Source organism: Arachis hypogaea, chromosome 1 (assembly GCF_003086295.3).
Source record: "Arachis hypogaea cultivar Tifrunner chromosome 1, arahy.Tifrunner.gnm2.J5K5, whole genome shotgun sequence".
Lineage (NCBI taxonomy): Eukaryota > Viridiplantae > Streptophyta > Magnoliopsida > Fabales > Fabaceae > Arachis > Arachis hypogaea.
Genome location: NC_092036.1, coordinates 80,355,188 through 80,372,103, shown reverse-complemented (window position 1 = coordinate 80,372,103; position 16,916 = coordinate 80,355,188). Strand labels below are relative to the sequence as shown.

General features: G+C 36.1%; 1 protein-coding gene across 1 annotated transcript; it reads right to left on the bottom strand.

The window, feature by feature from the left end:
* Positions 1–8,996: 8,996 nt before the first annotated feature.
* LOC112741646 (uncharacterized) lies at positions 8,997–9,386 on the bottom strand. The gene has a single exon (XM_025790737.1). It carries the CDS (start codon positions 9,384–9,386, stop codon positions 8,997–8,999), a length of 390 nt encoding a protein of 129 aa, XP_025646522.1.
* Between the last annotated feature and the right edge of the window lie 7,530 nt (positions 9,387–16,916).

The window sequence follows — 16,916 nt, the reverse complement described above, 5'->3', positions numbered from 1 at the left end:
CACAAGGCGTGTGAACGCCCTCAACAGAATACACCTTCCAACATGTGCGTGCGCACAAGGCTGTGCGTGGGCACAACTTACAAAGCTTCGTTGGTTGCGTGTGCGCACAGAGCGTGCTAGAGCTCCTAGTAGTTGCCATATCCCCACGTGTGCTTGCACACAAGGCTGTGTGTGCGCATAGTTTAAAAAAAACCACAGGGTGTGCATGCGCACACAGACCAGAAATAAAAAATTCTGCAGCATTCACAGAATTCAGATTTCAAACACCAAATTTCAACGATCATATCTTTTTCTACAAAATTTGAATTTCCAAAAAATATAAACCATTTAAAAGCTTTTTGAATTATCTTTAATTTGATATAAAAATCATTCAATTTCAAAAACCGTAGCTCAAGATATGATCCGTCGAATTTAGCCTAAAATCCAATTTTACCAAAAATCACTAAACCTCAATTTTACCAAACTTTTAATCCAAAAATACTTATTCCACTTTCAGAAGAGTCCTAATATACCTAAACCATATGCATATACTCTCAAATCATTCTTCAACCTATTAATATACAATTTCACCCATTTCCAGCCGAAATTCCCACTTTCAAGTCTCCAATTCTCAACTATTATAACTCAAAGCATCATTTTATTATTCTCATTATTTATCAACATCAATACACTTCATAAATCATTATCAATATCCAAATTCATCCTTTTCAATCCCACATCATAAATTAACTTCAACATTCATCAAAATCATACCTCCATCAAAATCATGACATATCAACATTCATTACCAACCAATTCAATCCTATCCTAAGGTCTACCAGCCTAAGTGTCCAGAGATATTACATATTACATAGAGAAAACTGAAACCATACCTTGGCCGATTTCCAATTTGCACAAAACACCAATTTGAGCCCAAGTAAGCTTTCAACCCAATGGTGTTTTTGGGCACAAACCACCAATAGCCCAACCTTAAGTACTACCTTAACAATCAAAACACAAAAATTCATTCAAAATCATTACCCACATTTTCGATTTTTAGGCCAGAGAGAAAGAGATGAAAATTCGAAATGTTACCAACAAATGTTATATAGAACTAACGGGTTCGGCAAGAGCTTTGCGTAGCCACTGACGACACGCAAATCGGAGCACTGTAGCTCGAGTTATGGCTACCGGAAGTTGTATGTGAATAGTAACACCCTCTCTTCTCCTCTCTTCTCTTGCAGCTGCTAGATTTAGTGTGTGGGTGGGTTATGGGCTGAAATGGCTCATTTTAAGTGTATTTATATGTTGGGCTTGGGCCCAACTTGGCCCGGTCTAACCCATTAGTGTTTTTGCTTCATTTGGCCCAATTTTGGGCCAAACATTTAAAATTAGTGCCCGGTTTTCAATTCTAAATATTTTTTTAAGGTTTTCTACTGTTTTTAATTATTCTCGCACAATACCAGACAGACTTAATCCGGTACTGCTGGTCAATTTACCGGTATGCGTTTTTACGCAATTTTCCGAAGAAAATTACATTTTTTAACTCAGAAAAATTTAATGAGTCCAAATATCATATTTAAATTTTCTATTTAATATTCTAAAATTTTGAACCTATTCCGGGTAATTAAATTATTATTATTTTACGTTAATTAATCGGTTAATTAATTTGCGATTCTTACACCTCCTCCTACCACTCGTTCTTCTAGGGTAAGAAATCCAACTCCTCATCTTCTTTATTATCGTTGCTTTTCTACTATTCTTCATCAATATTAACCTAAGTCATTCAAAGAAGTCTCCACAAATCCAAATTGGAAACAAGCAATGCATGAAGAAATACAGGCACTTGAAAAAGCACACACTTGGAATTTAGTTGACCCTCCTTCTAATAAGGAAGTTGTGGGCAGTAGATGGGTATACAAGATCAAGACTTGCTTTGATGGCTCTATTGACTGTTATAAGGCACGCTTAGTTGCTCAAGGTTGTACGCAAGTGTATGGTATTGACTATGAAGAGACTTTTGCTCCTGTTGCTCATCTCACATCTGTTCGGGCTTTTCTTGCCATTGCTCTGAAAAAAGGTCTCTCAGTCAGATGGACGCAAAGAATGCATTTCATAATGGAGATTTGAAAAAGAAGGTCTATATGAAACCATCTCCAGGTTATTCTTGTCCTTCTAGCAAAGTCTATCTCCTTCGCAAGGTACTTTATGGTCTTAAGCAAGCTCTTTGTGAATGGTTTGACAAGTTTAGCACCACTATCTGCAATCTCGGTTTCACTTGCAGCCCTCATGAGAATGCGATTTTCATTCGTAAAAGTGAATGTAGAGTTGTTCTTCTGCTTTTGTATGTTGATGACATGATTATTACTCGAGATGATGTTGATGGTATCGCCAATCTCAAAGGCTCCCTTCACCATACCTTTGAGATGAAAGATGTTGGTTCCCTCTCGAGGTCATATCCACAGATGATGGCATCTATCTCTCTCAGGTAAAGTATGCTTCAGATCTTTTTGCTCGTGTCGGAATTACAGATAGTCCACTGAGTCTACTCCCCCCGAGCCTAATGTTCGATTTACCCCTATGGATGGCACTGTTTTGGATAATATTACTCTTTATCGACAGTTAGTTGGAGGTGTCGTCTACTTGACTGTCACCCGACCAGACATCGCCTATCCGGTTCATGTACTTAGCTAGTTCTTGTTAGTTCCTCGTACTACTCACTATGCGGTAGTTCTTCGCACTCTTCCCTACATCAAAGGCACCCTATTTCATGGCCTCTATTTTTCTGTCCATTCATCTTTGTCCCTTCAGGCATACGCCGATGCTGATTGGGCTGGTGATCCCACTGATCGTCGTTCTACTACTGGTTACTGTTTGTTTCTTGGCGACGCTCTCATTTCTTGGTGTGCTAAGAAGCAAATGTTCACTGCTCGATCAAGCACAGAAGCTGAGTACCGTGCTCTCGCTGACACCACTGCTGAGGTTGTCTCGATTCGTTGGCTTCCCGAAGATTTTGGTGCTCCTCAGTTGTTTCCTACTGATATTTTTTGTGACAATCGCAATGCTATTCAGATTGCCCATAATCATGTGCTTCATGAATGCACCAAACACATTGAGATTGATTGTGACTTTGTTCGGCAACGTATTCTTATTGATGTTGTTCGTCTCATTGATGTTGGAACACTGGATCAGACTGCTGATATCTTCACAAAAGCTCATTATCCGACTCATTTTCGGACTCTGTTATCCAAACTCAAGATGGTGTTCATAGCTCCCACTTGAGTTTGAGGGGGGATGTTAGAGAATCATTAGAATCAATTAGTATCATTTATATTTATACAACATATCTGTATATTAATTGTAGAATTCTGTGCTTTTATTATTTTGATTATTCTAGTGGCTATATATACCCCTTGTACATTGTACTTTAAACACAACTCTGAATAATACACAATCCTTTCTCTAGTTCAATCTCTTTTTTCTAACAATTATTATTATTATTATTATTACAACTAAAATATACTATTATTATTATTATTATTATTAGTATTATTATTATTATTATTATTGTTACAACTAAAATATATTATATAATATTTTTTTTATTTTAACTAAAATAAAATATTTATTTATAAAATTAATGAGTTCCGTTCTATCTTTTTGTTCTTTGTTTCGTTCTCTCTTTCCTTATTTTCGTTTCTTTTTCTATTTCTTTTTATTTTTCTCATTCTATTATATTATTAATTTGATAATTAAAATATGTTACATGCCATCTTTTTATTATAATTAAAATAAAATATTTTTACCAAAAGTAATGAACTTTTTTCTTATAGAATAATTATAGTTAAAATATAAAATCTAAAAAAATACTCATTACACTAAAAAAATATTACTAATTACAATAAAAATTTGTTGCTAAATTATAAAAAGCAAATAATTTATAACATTATAAGAAGAGTCTTCATCATCATAATAATAATAATAATAATAATAATAATAATAATAAGATCAATAATAATAATAATATAGTTAATAATAAGGATAAATGTAATAATAATAATAAGGATAAATGAAAAAAAATATTGATTGTTAGTGTTACAATATCGGAAATAATGGATACCAAGGAGGTTAACGGTTGTTTTTAATCAAAGGTTTATGCTAAAGGGGTTCTACTATGATGAAATGTGGCAATATTAAGAATATAAAATAACCATTTGATAGTTGTGGTATTTGAAATATGGAGTTGTTTTGTTGATTTTTTACAAATCGATGGTGGTTTGATATCTAATGATCTGGGAGCGAAACCTACTTTTCTATGCGAGTACCAGTTTTTTATAAGTGCATCAAAGCGTCTTCGATTAGACCAATACTAAAAGTAAAAATAAAGAAAGTTTATAAATTAATAAACGAAACTTAAAAAATAAAGTTTTTGAAGAATAAATGTGCAAAATTTAAAAGAAAACAATAAAATACCTTTGATTAGATCAAAGGTTTCAACATAGAAATTAAGGGATACGAAGATAAATTGGACAAAGGAAATAGAAAAGACTTAGAAAATAAAATTACTTGAAATGTCAAATTTACAGAAAAGTAAAGTAAACTTAAAGAAGAGAAATGAAGATGGAAGGAACCTATAGAAAAGATAACTCGATTACAGACTTAGGAAATCGTTGGGATGTGAGTGTGCTTGAGTATTTTTTCTGAGTGAAAGTTCCAACCCTTATTCCCTAACACTTCCTAGTATTTATAGGCTGACTTACATAATGGACAACTAAATTATCATTAATTACAATTAAATAAAATTACAAATTTGAAATGCAATTCCTCTTGGTAACCGTTCCCGCCGCATGATTGTAGATATTCCCCATATTTTTCTCGTGTGATAAAAGCCACTAACCTTCTCACTTCCACAACTATTCGACCAGCTCTTCGAAGGCCTTACTCAATTCCTCGAATTGAGTCTTCTACTCAATTTGGCTTACTCGATCAACAAAACAATCGAAATCCAAATCAGTGCTAATTACCTCCAACTTCATACCTACGCGCGTGTCTTCTCGAGAAACCACACTTAACTCATTTTGATTCAACTCACTTCTATTGAAAATATTTTTCCATCAACAAACTGCCCCCTTGGATTAATGTGGTTGCCTTCGATATCATTGTCGAACAATAAAGCACTTAATCCAAAAGACGTCAGTTTTCAAATCAGTAATAATTATCAGTTAAACTCTCCCATTACTACTGATCCACTCGACACATCTCCCGAGACTTGCGCTTTCTCTTTCCATTACTTCATCTTCCTTGCGAAGTTACCTCTATTCGCATTCCTTCCACAGTAACGGCTACAATAATACTTTAAATCCATCACTTTCTCCTTTGTTTGAACTTCTCAAACCTTATCATTCTCTAAATTTTCCCTGTACCAAAAATTTCTTCACAGAAACCCTCAACGTTCATTCTTACTTCCTCTCCTAGAAAAATGGCTAGTTCTTCTTCTCAAGCTGCCACCTAAGACAAGGGTAAAGGCCCCATAAATAGCACCACCATCTCCACCAGCTCTTTGCATCCTCAATCAAGTCAATGACGAAGTCATTGACGATCCTCATTTGCAAACTAATGATACCAGAATTCTAATCTCCTTTACAATCGGTGCTGACACACATTGCTTTCTTAGACCAATTGAATCCCTTGAAAGAGCAAATAAAAAACTTTCTTTCTTTCCAAGTGCCAAAGTGGAAGATTTATTGATAAACCAACCTTTCAACATCTCTCATTTTATCAACCAAAAGTCCTTCAGGAACAATCCAAAGATTAATCCTCGGGGATACGATTTTACAACTTGGTATCATCGTCTTGAACCTACCAAAAATGCGGACTGGAGAGCTTTAGGAATTCATGAACTATTAAGGCTCTCTCACTTCTCACTTATCACATACCCTTGGATTATTGGGGCTATGACTTGTTTCTGGAACAGAACAACCAACAACTTCCACCTTCCTTGCGGAATGGTTGGAATGTCTCTCCTTGATGTAACTGCTATTACAGGGCTTTCAATCAATTCCTCAGACTGTACTCCTGACATGCAATCCAGGCGTCAATACAACATTGTTCTGACCAGCTCTTATAGTGACTTCATTGCCCACAATATGGGTGCAGAAGGTACAAAAATAATCGAAAATTAACATGTAGCCTTCTTATTTTATTGGTTAAATGCAATTTTGTTCTGCTCTCGAAGCATACAAATGTCGAAACTCTACCTTCCCTTGGCTGTTCTCCTTCACGAAGAAAAAGTTCTCAATTTGGCAAAGCTTCTTCTAGGACACATTTTTGAAGAGCTTGGTCAATTTGTTTGTGACCTTCGAGATAATAAAATAATTAGTGCAGGAGGCCCTCTATGGCTTCTTCAATTATGGCTCAATGCCATTTTTGAAAATTTTATGACAAAACCTGATAGTGGGAGTACTAACAAGCAATACAATGAAGGTTTTCGATTATCTGAAATCAAACCCAATTTCTGGATGCCCAATCAGATGAAGACAAATTCTGTGCTGTTTTTTTCTCTCTTCCATTCCTGTAAAGATTTTGACAATGATCAACTCAATTTTACCCCCTTTTTGCACTGCAATCGTGGCCCTGCTTGGCTGGATCGTTTACTCTTTTCCGATACTAATGAAGAGAGTGAACTTACAAATCGAAGTTGGGCGAACTTACTGGCTGTTCAAGTGATTCCAATAGGACTACCTTCAAACAAAAAAGAAAGGTTCAAAATAACTCTATACGCCCCTCATTTAACAACCAGACAACTGGGGTTTTCTCAAGCCATTCCAATACCACAGCCTCGAAATGATGATCCATTTTGCCACATTATTTTAACAACTCAGGAAGATTTCAATACTTGTCTCCTGAAAAACCAACAGCGCAGGGATCGTTTTAATTTCTTGATCTATGAACGCATTTCCTTCATCACCAAATCCTGTTTCGAATGGTGGACTGCTTATTATTCAAAGTATACTCGTACTTTAGAAGAAATTCAACAAACTACTATTTGAACTGCCCCTGTTGCTGAGAGCTCTCCAAAAAGAACTCAAAAAAGTAAAACTGAGACTGCTCGACCACCACCATACAAAAGTAAAAGAACTCCCACCAGAACTTTCCAAAAGGTAACTAACCTTTTTAGGCTTTTCCTTCTAACTTAGAAGGCACTACAAATTATATATATATATATATATATATATATATATATATATATATATATATATATATATATATATATATATATATATACCTAACTCTGAATCTCTTATCAGTTAGTGCTACTGTTATCAAGTAAGAGCGCTAATGAAAGTGAACCAACCAATAAGGAAGCTATTACTGTCTCCTCCCCATCGGAAGACGCAGCCGATTCTGACCCTAGTTCTCAGCTAGTACCAAGATCCAGACTTCCTCAGGTAACACAATTATTTCTACACACATCATGCTTTGATTTAAAATAAATTTTAAACTAATAACTGTGTACTTTCTGTACTAGCCTATCAATGTTGCCCACTCGACTTCAACCACTGGGACTCTTGACCAACCAATTCTGCCGTAACAACATAATCAAGAACAATCCACATCACACAACTTAATTCAATTCACAAGACCCACTCAACCAATTCCAGCCGCTTTTCCATCTCTTCTTCACACAACATAGGTGATTGATCCAACAACAAATCCCTTACAGCACTCTCCAGAAGAAACCCATAGACTTGAATTAACTTCACCAAACAATCAAGCTGCCTTCTCTGAAGAGAACCAAATGGTCCCAGACTCCGATTCTGCTTCTAAATCTGCTGACACCACCAATTTAGATTCTTCTCGATCCAAGGTTTTAGAAACCCCTCTAGAATTGTAACCTAATCCTTCACTTCAAGCTAATCTTCAAACCCCTCTAGGACCAAGACCTGGAACATCAAGTGTTCCTACCACTACAACTAGTGCTACCTTGGATGACTTGTTCTCTGTTTTGAATAAAGTTATTCAAGAAAACAAAGTGCTAGTGCCTGTACCAGCAATCTCAAGACCTACTACATCAAGGCCTTCAATCGAATTAGATCCTGACACTTGGGAACAACTTCGATCACTCATCAAACTCTTGGATCATCCACCTACCACATGGGTTAATAATACAATTCTCAACCAACTCTTGGCAGATCTTTTGAAATCTTCTCTTGAACTTCCAACTAACACACCACATTCTGCTTCAATTCGAGAGTTCAAACAACTTCTCAATGAAAGCGTTGTATCTCAATTTCAACTCCAAGAAACTGAAAGTGAAGAAGCTACAGCCAAATCTAATATAGAACAATGTCTTGCAATTGCTCAACCAATCTAAACCTCTCGTGAGGAATTTGATCTAAGAATCTCTCATGGTATTTCTGTTCAAGCTTTTCATGATCAAGAAGAAGCAAGACTCGAAGTAGAATTAACACAGATCCAAGAACAACTAGCCACCATACGCTGAAATCGAGCCACCATAGCCAAACCTCTGGCTGCAGCCCAACAAGAACAACATCACCTTATTCAGGAACTAATCTCAATTGATACCAAGCGGGGAGAATATGAGAAATAACTTGAGAAAATCCAAGCTGACAAGTTCAGACAAATTGAAATGCTTTCAATTCTGGAAAATAAAAGAGCAAAGCTGCGCGCAGACTTAGCGAGGCTGATAGCACCTTGAATTTATTTTCTTCTCAAGTTTCATTTCATTTTGTAATGATTTCTGTCTTTTCTGATCTTTATGGATGTTGAACTTCTATATTTGCCAACAATAGAAATGTTTCAAGTATTTCCCATTAATCGGATTAACTACTTTTCCTAACTCGATATTTCTAATTTTATAGGCATTTCCAAAATATGTCCCTATTACTTGAAAGGGACCTTCCCAACTATGGGACCATTTACCCAGAAATCTTGATTTCTTTTCCATCGGTAAAATGACTTTTAATACTAACTCGCCTATCCTGAAAGACTTTTCTTTAATTCGACGATTGTAACTTCGAGCAACACTCTTTTTGTCGAATTATATTATCAAGTGCAAGGATTCGCTCTGAATCTAATTCATTTAATTCATCGAACATTGCATTCCAATAATCATCAACTGGCAAATCATTCTGTCTTGATACTCTTAAAGTATTCAAATTAATTTCAAATGGTAATACTGCATCATGGCCATATACCAATTTATAAGGTGAAGTTCCTGTTGATCCTCTTGGCGAATTTCGATAAGCCCATAACACTTGGCTTAAAGTTTCATACCATGTTCGAGGCTTATTTCCGATGTGCTTTTTAATCAGACTTATCAGGATTTTATTCGCTGCCTCTACTTGCCCATTAGCTTGTGCATAGTAAGGAGTTGAAGTAACCATATTAATACTCCTCGAGGCCGCAAAATTCTTAACTCTCTAACTAGTAAACATGGTTCCTTGATCAGTACTTAACGTCTGAGGAATTCCAAATTGATGGATAATATGTTTCTCGACAAAGTCTATTATTTCACTTTGGCCAACTTCTATTAGGAGAACTGCTTCAAACCATTTTGTGAAATAATCAATAGCTACTAAAATAAACTTGTGTTGTTTTGATGAAGGAGGGTGGATCAACCCAACCAAATTCAGAGCCCAACCTCTAAAGGGCTATGGCTTTATTATTGAATGCAATTCAGCTGCTGGAATTTGTTGTATCGAACCATTTTTCTGACATTCCTGACATGCCTTCACATAATCAATACAATCCTTTATCATGGATGGCCAATATACATGATTTCGATATAATACCCATCTCATCTTCTTTCTTGCCTGATGAGCGCCACATATTCCATTATGGACTTCACCCATGGCAATATTCTGATCATCTTGACTTAAGCATCTTAACAAACTTCCATCGATCCCTTTTTTATACAGATCATTAGCCAATAAAACAAAATTCATTGCTCGTAACTTTATCTTTCTATCAACTACAATATTGGGATCTTTTAAATAAAGAGCAATAGGCTTTCTCCAATTAGAATTCTCCCATTCATCCATACACAAAACCTCTCTTTCATTTTCTGGTACTAAAATTTGATGGATACCAGATAATTTTTTCAAAGTCTCCGGACCAACCCGATACCTCGAAGCAATTTGGGCTAACTCGTTAGTAATTTCATTATGAATTCTAGGAATGTACACTAAGGAAACCCTTCGAAAAGATGTTAATAATTCCCAAGCAATTACTAAATATTTTTGTAACGTCTAATTATTACACTTATATTCTTTTGACAACTTCTTTAAAACTAATTGTGAATCCCCTAAAATCTAAACCTCTAAAGCTCCTTTGTCGATTAAAATTTCAAGACCCAAAATTAGAGCCTCATATTCAGCCACATTATTAGAACAAAGATACTTTAACTCGAACAAGAATTCCAATGGAATACTCTCTGGTAAAATAATGAGGATTCCAACCCCTGCACCATCTTTATGCTTAGATCCATCAAAATACAACTTCTAGTAGTTGATTTCCACATCAACTATATTTGCCCCCTGGTCATGTAGATCTTTCGAATTCTCCACGAGAAAATCTACGATGACTTGGCCTTTGATAGCCTTTGCTGGGACATATTGTAAATCAAATTCTATCAATGCCAACATCCATTTCCCCAAATGTCCCTTTAACATAGGGAAACTTAACATATACTTAATTAGGTCAGTTTGTGCTATAAATTTCACCGATTTAGCCACCATATAACACTTCAATTTCATACAAGCATGATATAAAGATAAGCACAATTTCTCAATTGGGGAATATCTCGTTTCAATGTTAGTTAAAACTCGACTAAGATAGTAAACTTCCCATTCATGCCCATTTTCATCATCTTGGGCTAACATGCATCCTATAGTATTTTTAGATGTTGCAATATATAAGTTCAAAGGTTCAGATGGACGAACATTTGCCATAATCGGGGCTCGAGACAAATAAGTTTTAATCGAATTGAACACTGATTGATGGTCTGCTGTCCATTCGAAATGTGAATTATTTTTTAATTTCACTAAAGGTGCAAACACCCTAGTTCGAACTGAAAGATTCGAAATGAATCTTCGAAGATAATTTACTTTACCCAAAAACGATTGTACTTCCTTTTTCGATTTGGGTGCAGACAATGCTAATATTGCATCTGCCTTATTTTATCGATAGCTATTCCTTTTTTATGAATAAAAAAACCTAAGAAATTTCCAGCCGATACCCCAAAAGCACATTTCAAAGGATTCATTTTCAGCCCTTTCTTCCTCATAGTAAAGAATGCTTTCCTTAAATGATCAATGTGCTGGCTTACTGAGATCAATTTAACCATGACATCATCGATAAACACCTCCATAAATTTCCCAAGAAACTCATGGAAAATAGCATTCATTACCCGTTGATATGTGGCTCCAACATTTTTCAAACCAAAAGGCATAACTACCCATTCATATGTACTTAATGCCCCAGGACAACGGAAGTCAGTTTTAGCCACGTCATCTTCTGCAATGAAAATCTGGTTATATCCAGAATAACCGTCCATGAAATTGAGAACTTCATTTTCTGCTGCAAAATCGATTCACATATCTGCAATAGGCATAAAATATTCATCTTTTGGAGTAGCATTATTTAAATTCTTAAAATCGATGCACACTCTTAACTTCCCATTCTTCTTCATAACAGGGACAATATTCGATACCCACTCCACATAACGTGCAGTTCGAATAAATTTTGCTTTAATCAAGCGTTCTATTTCCTCTTTAATCTTAACATTGATTTCAGGAGCAAAGCGTCTCGGAATCTATTTTACTGGTCAAGCATTGGGTTTCAGTGCTAACCAATGTTCTACTAATGAACGATCGAGACTAGGCATCTCATGATAATCCCATGCAAAATAATATTTAAACTCATATAAAAGGTTGAAGAGTTCAGTTCAAAAAAGATCAACAAGATCTTTACAAATATATGTAATTCGAACATCATCAGGAGTCCCTAGATTAACTTCTTCTATGGGATCTTGAGATTCAAACTCTTTATAATAATTATCCTCTTTAATTGAATATTTTTCAAACCCCAAAGGTTCTAAATCATATATGCAATCAAAAGTAAAATCAATAGAAACATCAGAAAAAGAGGAAACTTGATCTTTTATTAAAACATCATTACTTTTATTTTCTACACGATGAGCCTCTGGTATTAAATTGGCAGTCCGGCTCGCATCATTAGTTTCATTATAAGAAGTAGGAAAATCATAACTAAATTCGAATGGAAGCGTCGAATCGAACACACTACAATTAACAAATTTACTAACCCTATCTGATTTAACTTCATCAAAAGAATCATCTTTATTTTTTAAAAACTGAAAATTATTTAACTAATTTTGTAATGTTACCAGGTAATCGGAAACCTCCTCAACCTGGCTCACAGTGCAATCTTCAGAGTCTTCAAGAAAGACAGTCCCAACCAGTCGGTTCGAAGCCCACGTCTGGATAACGCAACTTTACCGGCAAGCCTTCTGAAGTCAAATAACACCCTTCACAATTATAAGGATTTAGAGATAGATCAACATTTAAAGGCTTCGGTTTGCTATTATAAATCCTAAAATCGCATGCATTTGTTTGACATACAAATTCGAATCTGCTTTGACAATTTCAGGTTTACCCTCCTTAGTTCACAAAGCACACTCTGATGCATAGTAGAAGGCACAACTCCTACACCATAGATCCAATCTCTTCCTAACAAGGCATTGTAACTAGCCTTTGATGGCACTACTACAAACACAAAATGTCTTTCTGATGACCCCACTTTTACAGTCAAAGTGACTAACCCTCCTGCTAGCGTAGAAGTCCCACTACAATCAGTACGTTTTCCTACTTTTCCCAACATCCTCTCAGGCAGAAGACTAATTGCTGCCCTACCATCAATCAATACCATGTTTATTTTAAACCCATTCAGAATGGCAATAATATGAAGGGGGCGCAGATAAGACATTTGTCTCTCATTAGGCCGGGTAAAGAACCCTGGCTCATCTTCTATGCGAATGAAGGAGAAATCGCCTTCATCTTCCTGATCATAATCCTCGTCTGGATTACTCTCACATTCCCCAAGGTATTTAGTTGGAATGATCGAGATCGTCCCTACCATATCATCATCTCCTTCATCAAAATACTCCTCATCGACATCAACGTCTTTATGTTTGTCGACCCCAGAGGATTGAGCCACTGCTTTACCTTTTTCCATCTTTGCAGGTGATGGAATTTCTTTAGGGTAAGTCTCTCCATCAGAAGGAAAGACAATTCAAGAATGCACAGAAGGCGTTGCCCCCTTGCTAACCTCTTTTCCTGTCTCCATATGAAGTTTCTTATTCCGATTGAAACTTCTTCCTCCACCTCTTCTTCTTGGATAACCTCCGGCTCGACCCCGATAGAAGGCATACTAATTTCGGGAAGGTGCTCGATGCCCCCACTGAGGGTTACGTCGATACAGATGATCACGCCTTTGGAATTCCTGACAATTCTTAATCCATTGAATGCCTATAGCCTGGGATCGGCTTAAATGTGCAGTCACATCATGCTGAGGAATCTTTGAACTAGAACCCTCTACACGTCGAATTAGCTTTCTTTGGCATGCTTGTTCCTCCCTATGAGCCAATTCTTTCTTCATCCTTTCTTTTTCAAAGATCGCCGCTGCTTTAGCATCGAAAACAGCATTGCACCAAGGACACAGAGATACATCCCGGTCTTTAATCTTTTGCTGAACTAAGAAATCCAGTAGGCCATCTCCTATCCTATGGTATACAGATCTTACTTGTGACACAAAGTCATCTAGAGCCATATCAAAATCATAGGACATGCCAACCATGTTCACCCCTAGGCAAGGTTCGACACAACTGGCATCGATTTCGAAGGGATCTACATCAACCTTCATTTCCTTCTTGCCATCATCGAACTTCAACCGTCCTTCTATGATTGTGACGTTAGGATTTTTGCTAGTAATGAATTTTATAAAATATAGTCGCGTTGTGAGTATAGATTCTAAACCAACAGAAAATCCCTTCGTACAAACGTTTTGATTGTCACAAGTAACAAAACCCAATAAATTTATAAACCGAAGTATTCAAACCTCGGGCCGTCTTCTCAAGAAATTGCAGGGAAGTATGATTTATTATTGGTTATGGAAAAACAGTGTTTGGGTTTGAAAAAGGTTTTAAGCAAGAGAAATAGATTGCAAGAATTGATAAATTAATAACTAATAAAACTCTTGGCAAGGTATGAAAACTGGAAGTCCTATCCCAGTTATCCTTATCAATTGTGATGAGAATTGGATTTTTCTCCCACTAAGTTAACCTCTAACTATGAAGGTAAGTCAAGTGGATGAAATAAGTTTGGTTCCTCAGGTCCTAGTCTTTCCTTAGAAAAGGCTAGAGTTATTGGAACTCGAGTTAATTCTTGAAGAATTCCAATTTTCAGTCGACAATGAGTTTGACAACTCAAGAGTTACCAATTAATCAATTAAAGCCAAGAATATAAAAAGCTAAATTGAAATCATAAATATCCGGAATACCTCAAATTATATTGAATGAAGATGTCAATTCTAACATGGACAATATTCATAAGCCAATTGGGCAACATAAATCAAACACAAATAAAAGCTTCAGAATAAACAAAAATAGAAGAGAAACATAAATTATTGAACCTGGTATGAAGAAACAATCCTAATCCTAATAGAAATCCTAATCCTAAATGCTAAGAGATAGGAGAGAACCTCTCTCTCTAAAAACTACATCTAAAACCTAAAATTGTGAGTAATGATTGAATGATTTGATTCTGCTCCACTCCCAGCCTCTAATCTGTGTTTTCTGGGCCGAGAACTGGGTCAAAAACATCCCAAAAGTCACTCCCAGCACTTTCTGGTCCGTATAGGTCGCGACATAGTGACGCGGAGGCGTCATCCACGCGTTTGCATGGATTGAAGTTCGCTGATGTGACGCATCAGCGCGCGTTTGCATCACATATCTTTATGGCCACTATGGCGAATTATATATCAAATCGAAGCTTCGGACGTTAGCTTTCCAACGCAAGTAAAACCGCATTATTTGGACCTTTGTAGCTCAAGTTATGATCGTTTTAATACGAGAGGGTCAGGTTGACAGCTTTGCAGTTCCTTCAGCTTCTTGTATTCCTTCCACTTTTGCATGCTTCCTTTCCATCCTCTGAGCCATTCCTGCGCTGTAATCTTTGAAATCACTTAACACACATATCAAGGCATCTAATGGTAATAAGAGAGGATTAATATTAGCAAATATAAGGCCAAAGAAGCATGTTTTCAATCATAGCACAAAATCAGGAAGGAGAATGTAACCATGCAAATCATATGAATAAGTGGGCAAAAGCTTGATAAAAACCACTTAATTGAGCACAAGATAAGCCATAAAATAGTGGTTTATCAGATTGCTTCTTGAATCAAGTCCCTGAAACGGACACAACTATTAGTCGAATGACTTGTTGCTTGATGAAACTTACAGTAAGTCTTTCCTTTTAAATCTTTTACAGAAAGCAAAGTTCTACCCTTAGGCAAAACTAATTGTTTATCTTTAAGCAACACATAAAAATTTTGATCAGATTTTGAAATATCGAAACTATATTTCTTTTCACTTTTTAGTTTTGAATCATTCGACTTTTCGTTACTAGAAAGCTTCTTCAACAAAGAACACACATATGGAGGACTTTTCTTACGTTCAGCCAAATCGACTTCTGTTTCGAAATCGAATTCCTCCTCTGAGAACTCCATAGTTACATAAGCAACCTTTTCTTTTCGAGTAAAAGGCTTACTTTTAGAACTCTGCTCATTTTTATATTTTTCTTTTTCTTTTCTCATGAGTTCGGTCTGTCGAACCTTTTCAGCCAAATGAGCCAAATCAGGAATATGCCCATTCAGCAATTTTCTGCGCATATAAAATCCTAACACCCATAATTGCTATTTTCACTATCTCATTTTCAGGTAATGTCACAGAGCATCTACTTCTAGCATTTTTAAAACGTATTAAATAATCATCGATGGTTTCACCATCTTCACATTTCAAAGCCACTAGATCAGTAACTGCTATGTTCATTTCACCTCGATAAAACTGAGCGTGAAAAGCAGTTTCCAACTGATTCCATGTTGTGATCGAATTTGGTCTAAGATTCGAAAACCAAGTAAATGCATTCTTTGTTAATGATGAAGGAAAAAATTTCATTTTCTAATTTTCATCATTAGCTAGATTCCTAATCTCGGCCAAATAACAAGCAACATGTTCAGTAGTTGATTCTCCAACTTTTCCAGCAAATTTTGTGGCTATCTTCGGATTTTTTTACCCCTCTTGGCACTTCAGCCATTTGGACCACTTGGGGAAAAGCGGACACAAAATGTGGTTGATTCATAAAACCAACATTTAGCCCAACCTGATTTAATACCTCTTCTACAATTCTAGTTACTTGATAACGATCACCACGCAATCCGGCTAAAAAGTCATCAACATTTTGACCTCGGGGAACCACGTGAGGATTTTCTCAATTTGGATTCTTGTATTCATTTTGAAAAATATTTCTCATCCCTTCGTTATTTCCCCTGGCATTATGCCTCTCACCTTCGTCATAATCGACAATTTGAGCAATCCTCTCGACTTGTCTAGCAAGACGCTCGAATCTCGATTCATGATCAGCCATCATGGGATTCAAAGTTGTAGTCATTTGCTGAGTCAATAAATTGACCAAGTTGATGCCAGGGCATCTTGGCTAGTTTCACAAGCCATTTTTAGTTTCTTTTAGAGTAGTTTCATGCATTTCTTAGGCAATAAGTAAGTATTTGAATGAGAAATTCATGCTTACCTTGATTCATTCAAACATTATTAATTTTATGCA